This window comes from Ruditapes philippinarum, unplaced genomic scaffold (assembly GCF_026571515.1).
Source record: "Ruditapes philippinarum isolate M1 unplaced genomic scaffold, ASM2657151v2 ctg18317_1_1_1_1, whole genome shotgun sequence".
Classification (NCBI taxonomy): Eukaryota; Metazoa; Mollusca; class Bivalvia; order Venerida; family Veneridae; genus Ruditapes; species Ruditapes philippinarum.
Window position 1 is genome coordinate 1 of NW_026853536.1, and position 11,098 is coordinate 11,098.

The 11,098-nt window shown below is 30.6% G+C and overlaps 1 protein-coding gene across 1 annotated transcript; it reads right to left on the reverse strand.

Annotated features, from left to right (window-relative positions):
* Positions 1 to 423: 423 nt before the first annotated feature.
* On the reverse strand, positions 424 to 1,929 carry LOC132737149 (uncharacterized). The gene is made up of 2 exons (XM_060724403.1): positions 1,494 to 1,929; positions 424 to 685 (listed from the first exon to the last, which is right to left on the reverse strand). Exons 1-2 carry the CDS (start codon positions 1,786 to 1,788, stop codon positions 516 to 518), a joined length of 465 nt encoding a protein of 154 aa, XP_060580386.1. The 5' UTR covers positions 1,789 to 1,929; the 3' UTR covers positions 424 to 515.
* Positions 1,930 to 11,098: the final 9,169 nt, after the last annotated feature.

Genomic DNA, 11,098 nt, shown 5'->3' on the forward strand with positions numbered 1-11,098 from the left:
AAAAATATCGTAGAATTAAAATTGATAAAGAACATTTATTTTTTAAATCAGCACGACTAAATTCAATTTGTGTATCAATAAACTTGGTTATTGAGCTGGCATGGCTGCAAACAAAGTGGGTTTAAAACTTTCACACGGTCATACCTAAGAAAACCGCGGCCGGACGATTTTTTATTAAGTGAAGATAATATTCCATGCACTTTAATATATAATCGCAAACGTTTAATATATACGACTAATGTCAGAATTTGGTTGATTTTCAAAACTTAAATACAACTCTGTCCTTATCTTATTTACTTTTATTCCGACTTTTGCCATAAACGCAGAACTTTTAGTTTAGTTTTCATTTTTTCATTAAATTATCTCTTTCTTCTTTGTTTGCCTCATGTCAACAGATATTCTCAAAAGCATAATTAAACATCATCTAAGAATACATGTCATTTCCTTATTTACCAAGCAGGTTATCATTATGTAAGCAAAAATGATTTTGAAATATTTTTTATTTATTTATTTGTCTATTTACCTGCAGTGGGATAGAATACCCCAAATGAGATGGACAAGAAAGACATGTATAATGAATTTTGGAACAAGTCAAATACAACTGCTGTGACGAGTAAACTGGCATTGGTATACACCACAACAATTGCGGCTGTCATCAGTTTAAAGGAGATTCCCAAGACTGTGGCTGCAATAGAATACAAATAAATACATAACTACAAAATGCTGAAATACACACTTAATAATACATTACATCCTAGTTAATAAGACGGTCGATCCCAAAGTGGTCATTCAATTTCAAATTTACTCGCTGATTTGATTGGTTATCATGCATGATTTCATTTTGTTGGTTTTCTTTGTAAACGGTCATCGGTTATGGATTAGTGTTCATCTAACGAAGCCCACATTTGAATTGTCATATTTTTTTTTGCGATAAATATAACTTGACCGGTTGCTTATTTGGATACATTAATGAATATATCGGTTGTAGAGAGATCGTCAGTCGATGATTTGTAAATATATTCACCGACCGAAAATTTTAACGTGCTAAAAATCCACATCGATAATTTTTCACCAATTTTTAACTTATCTTTCCCCACTAGCAGTTGAAACATAGAAAACAGCTAAGTTGGCAAATAGTGATATCGGTTTAAAATTTAAAATCATAACGAATGTCCATTTCCTGATTTTGTAAGGCCTGGGAAAGATCAAGGTCCTGTAACAGAAATACTTATTTCATTGATGTTTGAACTTCTTTTGAATATTTTTGTAAGTTTTAGTATTCATCATGAAGTGGCTAGTGGGATTTTTCACATTGTTACAGCATGAGGATTTATTTACTTATAATAATTTTATTTATTTATTTATTGACACGGTGTATCACCAAGGTATGAAATGAATACACATAATAAAACATTCAGTTTCGATTCCAAGAATATTTTTATGCAATAATGTAAAATTGAATGGTGTTATCATTCATTCATTATTTTACTTACATGTGTAGTCAACATTATTTTCCATGAACCAGTCAAAGGTTTTACTATCACAGCTTCGTGTCACTACTCCCATACTATAGCATTTCTCGTGAAGGTAGCTGTTCCAAGGCGCATAATTCCTAGCATAAAAAATTTGGTGTTGGGTACGATACCATTCATTGTCGTATTTACCGTCTACAAGATGTATAAGTACCCAATAGGGGGTGAAATATCCAATTGTTAATAGCCAAAAACTAACGAAATATATAATCCCAAACACAATCACAACTCTGAACTTTATCCTTTTCGAACGCATTTTATTTCCCCTCAAACATGCAAACAAAAAAAACAAATGAGAAGATGCAACTTGTAGGTATTACTTTTATTGATACCCTTCTTTTGTGAAAGATTGATTTCTCATATAGGATACATGTTTGCATCCAGTGCATAGAGTGCTTCTAAATCCAAAATTAAAATTCAACGTAAGAATTACACAGTTATAATCATATTATTTTTATCAGTACAGATTTTGTAAAGACTTTAGATTACTTTTGAATACACATTATTTTGTATGTTTATTTCTTATCACCACTACATGAAAAATGAGACGGATAAGTGATTTATTTTAGTTAGCTTTCAATTTGGTTTTGTTTGATTTTCAAACGTTACTTTTCATCACATGTTTGCAATAAATACATGTATTAACGTATAAAAAATTAAATATTGAATGTTAAAGTACCGGCCACAAATAGGCTTTTTCGAACCGAGTCTGCAGCATTTTTAATTTTCCTTTCTTCTTGTGCTTTGAGACTTTCCCGTTTTTTCAATCTGTATTTTAACTATGTATGCCCTAAACGTGTAAATGTGAGAGATATTTATGAAAGGTAAAAAAACGCATTTAATGTTTTAATATAACACATACTTTTTATGTAAATTGCATATATCTTAAAAATTGTATCCGGCAGATAGGGTTGAATGTAAGATATAATTCCATTTGATAAAGTCTAACACGGGTTAAATATCTTTTTAAAATGGATTTTAAAATTAGATGTGCAAGGAATTTGTTGATTTTGAAAGCGTTAAAAATCTAAATGATTTACATAACGCATAATATGTATATGGCCACGTCATACAATTAAAAAGCTATGGTCAGAAGTAATTCAAAAGGACATTACAAAACTTGTATGCTGCAATTGTCAATATTTAAGAATAGTTTCAAGAAATACTTATTTAATCAACTTTAGCACGGTCCGTATGTATTATATATACAAGATACGCTCTTTATATTCATACATGATTATGTTTTCTAATAATGGGTGTCTGTCTTAGTTTCAAGTTTTTTGACTGTGTTAATTTTGTAAGTTAATTTTACTTTTTAAATTGCAGATTAAAATGATGCACTGATGAAAGTATTATGTTTAATGATAAATAAAATGAATTGTATGAATGTTCAGTATATGTGTTAATATATGTTAAAATTGTGATAACCATTTAATCATTTCATTTACATGTTATATTTTCTTTGATTGATATGACATACCATTTACATGGCTCTAAATTTCTAACTTATTGCATTTTATTCTATCAAATTGTTATATCTATTTTGTTAAGGGGGAATGGTTCCACTTTAGAAAATGTATCATAGATAAGTTTTGAAATTTATTTTTTTATTTTGATGAGGGAACGGTTCCCTCTTACGGGTAACCTTGCTCCAAATTTCTAAATTATTGCATTTTATTCTATCAAATTGTTATATCTGTTTTGTTGAGGGGGAACGGTTCCACTTTAGAAAAAGTGTTACAGATAAGTTTTGAAATTTATTTTTTATTTTGATGAGGGAACGGTTCCCTCTTACTGGTAACCTGGCTCTAAATTCTAAATTATTGCATTTTATTCTATCAAATTGTTATATCTATTTTGTTATGGGGGAACGGTTCCACTTTAGAAAATGTATCATAGATAAGTTTTGAAATTTATTTTTTTATTTTGATGAGGGAACGGTTCCCTCTTACGGGTAACCTTGCTCCAAATTTCTAAATTATTGCATTTTATTCTATCAAATTGTTATATCTGTTTTGTTAAGGGGGAACGGTTCCACTTTAGAAAAAGTGTTACAGATAAGTTTTGAAATTTATTTTTTATTTTGATGAGGGAACGGTTCCCTCTTACTGGTAACCTGGCTCTAAATTCTAAATTATTGCATTTTATTCTATCAAATTGTTATATCTATTTTGTTAAGGGGGAACGGTTCCACTTTAGAAAATGTATCATAGATAAGTTTTGAAATTTATTTTTTTATTTTGATGAGGGAACGGTTCCCTCTTACGGGTAACCTTGCTCCAAATTTCTAAATTATTGCATTTTATTCTATCAAATTGTTATATCTGTTTTGTTAAGGGGGAACGGTTCCACTTTAGAAAAAGTGTTACAGATAAGTTTTGAAATTTATTTTTTATTTTGATGAGGGAACGGTTCCCTCTTACTGGTAACCTGGCTCTAAATTCTAAATTATTGCATTTTATTCTATCAAATTGTTATATCTATTTTGTTATGGGGGAACGGTTCCACTTTAGAAAATGTGTCGTAGATAAGTTTTGAAAATTGTCTTTTATTTCGATGAGGGAACGGTTCCCTCTTACTTGTAACCTTGTTCGTAATTTCTAAATGATGGCATTTTATTCTATCAAATTGTTATATATATTTTAAGGGGGAACGGTTCCACTCTAGAAAATGTGTCATAGATAAGTTTTGAAATTTATTTTTTATTTCGATGAGGGAACAGTTCCCTCTTACCGGTAACATGGCTTTAAATTTCTATATTACTGCATTTCATTCTATCAAATTGTTATACATGTACCAGTTTTGTTAAGGGGGAACGGTTCCACTTTAAAAAATTTGTTATAGATCAGTTTTGAAATTTATTTTTTATTTTGAGGAGGGAACGGTTCCCTCTTACCATTTACATGGCTCTAAATTTCTAAATTATTGCATTTTATTCTATCAAATTGTTATATCTATTTTGTTAAGGGGGAACGGTTCCCCTTTAGAAAATATGTTATGATAAGTTTTGAAATTTACTTTTTATTTCGATGAGGGAATGGTTCCCCCTTAAGCATAATGTATCTCTTATTACTGAAAAATTGCTTTTTATTTATTGTATTCTGTACATGGCTTTTGTTCTTCGGGGGAACGGTTCCCCCGAAAACATTTGCAAAAGAAACAAAAAATAAAATTTGGATGTTTACTTTAGCTGTTTGTCTTTTACTTTTCACAAAACAATACCATTACTTTAGCTGAAAATAATGTAAAAATAGTGCATTAAAAAGGGGAACGAGTGTATTTCCCCTTTTTAAAATATATCAAGCATTGTGTTCTTTTGTTTGTGTGTTTTTATTTATTTTTATTTTATTTTATTATTTTTTTTATTTTAGAAGGCCGCATTGTAAATAAGATGTTGCAATCTGTATATGTCTTAATGTGTTACCTTCGGTAAATAAAGTTATTATTATTATTATTATTAATTCTAAATATCGTTATAAAAAGTGAATGTTTAGGAGGTTTTGTTGAGTGTAAACGCGTTCATAACCTTAGAGCTCATTATATAATATGTTTTTATTACCGTGAAAAGTCAATATGTCATTATATAATAATTTGTTTTGTGAGGCGAACGCTTAAAATCTGAGATTTATCAACAAATATATGACACGGGGGAGAATCACGCCGTTCGTTACACAAACAAACAAGATGGCGGATGCAGCCGAATAGTAGGTTTTTTCCCTTTTTTCTCTATAATTCGTGGTGTTCTAGTGTAAAGGTACATATAATAACCTTCTTCACAATTTTCCTGGCACACAGAATTTTATTACACGATGTTTTGTACCGTACTTGATCTGAAATGCGCGTCACCAGATTAGAAGCGAGATAATTTTCCACCGGATTGAGCGTGGTAACGTTCGGCTTCTTTTAATGTCACTGTTTTGTTAACATATATGTATATTAACTGAAACCACTTACTTTAAAAAGTTGTAATATATCGTCATCTAAATATCCATGCCCATTCAGACTAGAATAAGCTGACTAGAATAACCGATGTAAATATTAATATCGGGGCATTTACCGGAAATGCTGACGTATGGCGCACAAAATATCAGCGCATAGTCTCTGTAGGATAATTTTTTGAATCATTCGATTTTCTATCGTTTTTACAAACTACCAGATGTAAAAGAAGCCAATATGTGAAATTAGCCAAAAACTTATGAAATAAACAATCCCAAACAAAATCACAACTGCGAACTTCAACTTTGTTGACAGCATCTTTTCCAACCAACTTTTCGAAACAGTTAAATAATGTAAGTAGTTGTTTAACCTTTTCCCTTATATAAGCGTGTTTCGACGGCTTTTTGCCCCCCTCCCCCTTTTGAGGCCTCAAACAGTGAGAAAAATGCCCTATTTAGGCCCCAAAACACTGTTTTTCGTTTGAGAAATATTGTTAAAAAAGTGACCACTTTTTTGGCGCCGTCCCCATCCAAGAAAATTTTTGGACATGTGACAGGCTAAAAATGGCCTCAGGTCGATCTTAGGGTAACTAGTAACCGACGCTGAAAAACCTTTTACTCTATCTCAATTCATTGAGAAGTTGCAGCACTTTGAAATCAGTTTTGATGGAAAAAAACAATGCAAAATAGTGATTTTTGGCAATTTTGAGACGTCCCCCCGTTGCAATGGTAACAGGAAATTTACCATTGAGCATGCTGTTATAGAGGCTTTGGTGTAGTCAACATTTGTGCCAAGTTTCATTAGTATTGAAGCATTTTTCATAGTTTCATAGCAGTTTGAACTTGTTACAGGAGGCTTTTCAATGAAAACGGCCATTTTTCGCAATATGCTCATGGGGTAAAAGGTTAAAGAGATTGCCTCTATTTTTCCATTAATCTGTTTAATACATTTCAGTTTCGTGCCGTTCCTCTTAATTGAATTGATAATGTTTGCTAGTATGAACGTCGTAAATACATTATAAATGCCTATTATCGGTGATTTTTTTTGTTCCGGAGGTCGTGAAGAGAACCTGCATTATTTTCAATTTTGCCGTTGTTGTCGTTCTAAAGGGATTTCATTCTTCTACTTATCATTTTAAGACATAATTAAGGTTACTTACTTATTTCTAAGATGTAAGCTTCAAAAACTATTTCTGATCGCCATTTATTTCTATCGTATTTATCATCTACCAGATGTTTAAGAAGCCAATATGGTGTGAAATATCCAATCGTTATTAGCCAAAAACTTATGAAATAAACAATCCCAAACAAAAATTATCATCCTTACTTCAGAGACTATGCCTGATATTTTGTGCGCGATACGTCAGCATTTCCGAAAAATGCCCCGATATATTAATACTTACGTCGGTTATTCCAGTCAGCTTAACATTTTTCTTTGCACAGTACTGTGTATGATTTTTCTCGTATCACCCACGAATGAAAAATGAAACAGATGAGTGATCCAAAATTTATTTTCAATTTGTTTTCGCAAGCGGTATTAGCTACTATATATTTGATATTTGTATTTAAAATTAGCTGTTGAAATGTAGTAGTGAAGGTTTAATTAATGATCAGCGCCGTATGAGGATGTTTCTAAGTGTCATATTTTGCTATTGTCATTCATAAATGTTGAATAATGCTTGGTTGGGGTCTGAAGCTTTCACTTGCTTTTACTGCTTTCAACAGGCTCAATCAAACCGAACCTGCATTTTGCCGTTGTTGTCGTTCTAAAGGGATTCCCTTCTTCTACTTATCATTTTAAGACATAATTAAGGTTACTTACTTTTTTCTAAGATGTAAGCTTAAAAAGCTATTTCTGATCGCCATTAGTAATGTGAGATGTGTAATTATGTTAACTTATTGTCACAAACTACAGGTATTTGTAGAGTAATTTTTTTAAAATTCATAAGTATTAAATTCACATAACATACAATTTCGACGTCGAAACAATATCACGTGGTTAAGCTATCTTGTAAAATATCATTTCACAAATGATAGAACTGTGAAGCCAATCTCATAATGCAATCCGAAAGCAGTGTATTGAATATCTTTCAAAAATGATTTTAGACAGATGACGTTTAAGAACTCTTAGTGTAAAAAACTGTGATAACCTAAAAGTTTACTATTTAATCTATAGTTATCGAGAGCATGTTTTTTTCATCAAGATTATAGTATTTTTATTCATCTTTCACTTTGAAACAAAATTAATGATAAGATATTAAACGCGACAGTTAAAAGAACATATGTGTATACATACTTTACCTTAATTTAATGAATGTTTTCCCCTTTAGATACGTGTTTTCCCTCGTATTAGTAATTGAAAGAACATCGAAACACGAGGCTATCTGATTTGTTCGAGGGAGCAAAGCCTCCGAGTATTAATCAGATTGCCGAGTGTTTTGATGTTATTTCTCTTTTGTATCATAGTCAAACATAAAAAACACTTTCCCTGTTGTCACATTATGAGAAGAAAAAAAAGTAATAAATGATCGAGCATCTGAATATGATATTTCTATCGCTTTCTCTTTCTCTGCGTCACAATAAGTAAACCCCAGCACAATGAGCTAATTAATGGGCATGCTCTGGAGTCCGGTTAGGTATTCAAGTAAAGTCTGAAACTTTAATTCTGTGAGATTGTTACGCATTTTGTCTGTATGGTTTTGTTATTTATTTGCAGCGATCGCAGTTAATATGAACTCTGCTACCATCAGTTTTTGTAGCTAAAGGTTATCGCTTATACACTAACAAATACAATGTATTATAAAATATAATATTATCAAATATATGAAAGCATTCTAATCATAATTATACTAATTTTAGGCATAATGTACACTTTAAAATTACATACAATTGTTGTTATTTGTTCGTTTTTTCACAAACACACGAGGTTGGTTAGCGAAAAAATTTGTTAGATATTTTATTTTAGATATATGTATATCCTTTGCACTTATTGATCAAAACGACAAGGGAAATATGTCTAGTGAAAATGTATTAGAAATTACGATAATGGAAAAGATGCAATATTCCACAGTTTTTGTTAACAAGCGCCGGAACAAAATATTGAATTTAAAAGCTTCAAACTATTGTCTATACTTTTAAGTGATAAAATGATATAAATTTATAGGTCATTTAAATATTATTGACAACCGATTTTCATCACTTTTATTAGTATACTGTAAATAACGTATCATTTGCACATACATTATTATATTGAGGTGTTACTGCATGTATGTGTGATTCGGTTTAATTATTGTTGTTTTTTTTTAAATTCAGATCATTTAAACTCGAAATAATACCTCTACCTCTCGGCTTTAAATATAATATTTTAGCCCTGTTTCCGTTTGGTTCCTTGCCGATAGCCATTTCCAGTAGTATTGCGCGTCTTTGAGATATTTGCATCTACAAGTGCTCTACAATGATGATCTATAGATTTTTATTTTAACATTTGTAACCGATCTTTTTAAGTTGCATTATGCTTTTTTAGTTCTTAGTTTGTTGCCAGTGCTTTCAAGAGTGCCAACATTTTAATATTTATCAATTCTGATTTTCATATTATCTTGCTTTATGCATAAATTAGCGGTTATTAATTCATATCTTGTATTATTTTTTGAAACAAAATAAATACTATTTCAACTGATTTATTGAGTTAAGTAAAGGTATTGTTCTTTTTGAGACGGGTTCTCCTCAGGTTTTCTTCTATGTGTCTATGTGTATAAATGTGATTATTCATTATATAAGCGGATACGTATCAGCATCATTTGTGCTCAGAAACACTTTCTATTCTCTGTTGTAGATCGGTTAATCTTAGACACCATCTCAAATCAAAAATGCATAACCAAAGCTGTTGCCCGATGTTATGAGGATGGTTCACAATGATCATCATATTGACGGACTGCAGCTGTATTAATCTTTTGAATTGCACCTACGTATGTGTCTAGATCAAGCAAAAATATCAGTTATGTAATTCGGTCATAAAAATATGACGTAAGTAATAAATGCGGAACAGAAAATGTCCTTATGATCTATTGCTAAAGACATGTTTTGATAAAGTAAACACGTACAATTTAATCTAGCCTTATAGCCTAATGACGAATAACATAAGAAACATAACAAAAACCGAAACACGCTGATTAAAATTGTCAATTTAGAACGCTTTGTTTAACAGTCATCCAAGACTGCATATTATCTAAGAAACTTTTTAAAATTTACTTTAATTCCCTGTAAACAATATGTTTCTTGATTATAAACCTACTGATGTAAAGTTAATAGTGTAAAGGTTTGTTTATATCAATATCTTATCAGTACTGATTTTTGTGTTGAAACATTTTATAAACTCACTCGTTTGAACGTTTTTTAATACGATTTCAAGTCTTAAGCATTACATTATTATTAGTATTTATTTCCCTCTGAAGTTTACGATAATATTTGTGAACACAATAGCTCGTACGTTTATGTCTTATCACAGCTTAACGGCAAACGAGACTGACAGGTAATTCGTTTGATATTCAAAAAAAATGTTATCTTCGTCACATTTCCTTTCACTGTATAACAAAGATGAATCCATTTTGAAAGTTTAACTACTTTTTTACCTTTAACGATCAGTTTCTTTATATATTGACCAAAATAGAGTTGGTAAACAATAGAAATTTAAAGAAAAAATAAATCTTTAGATACTATGGTCTATAAATTATATTAATACACATGCAACAAGAATAATAAAAAGGAACTTATAAAGAGATATATATAACTTAAAAGATAACCTCAAGATTATTTCTATTTACTGGTTTTATTCATTATGCTTTAGCATATTTACATGAAAATACGCATGCAGTAAATAAATAAATAAAAAACATAAATTGCAAACGTTTACTCATTTATTCAAAGCATTTGGAAATTGGAACTCCTTCAATTGTCTTACCAGTTGCAACTATGAACACATGCATGGGTTACGATGATGAAGTCATTGCAAATATTTGTAAAACTGTGTTTTCAATCTAAACATTTAAATGAATATAATCATTTTCGACTTTTAACTTTATCTAAAATGTTATATTTGCGATAGTTTTTACATAAGTGCAAAATTTGATATTTCGATAGCGTAAGATTGAATTAACATACATTCCACATGTTTATCATATATTTCCTCTTAAAAGCTGTTTCTTATGATTTTAAAATAATTTAAGGTTTTTATCGGTGCTGTTTAATTATTCTAGACATAGCCATGACATTGAAGTATGAGTAAAAATTACATTGGTTAACCATTATATTTGTCTTCCATTTCCTCGTCATAAAATTTAAGGATTGTCCTGGTTGATATTTTAATAGTTCTGATCGTTAATTTATTAACCTCATCCTTTTTCAGCTCTCCCCTTTTTTTGCCAGTTTCTTTTCGATGCATTTCAGGATAACTACCCGGTGGTACTATGTTGCTGAATGATTTCAGAGATAGCGTTCCATTAAAGATGATCTCCCGAGTCGATCTTTGTATTCATACTTGACATTATATGAAGGTATGCTGAAATGAATTCTATTTAAAAAGGACACTATAAAGAGGTTGAAAATAGTCTTCATTTGTTTCGTGTTAGGCACTGT

Coding starts and splice junctions, on each gene's coding strand:
- LOC132737149 (XM_060724403.1), bottom strand. CDS start 1,788: ATGCGTTCGAAAAGGATAAAGTTCAGAGTTGTGATTGTGTTTGGGATT. Junction 686..1,493: donor AAATAATGTTGACTACACAT/GTAAGTAAAATA, acceptor ATTCTATTGCAG/CCACAGTCTTGGGAATCTCC.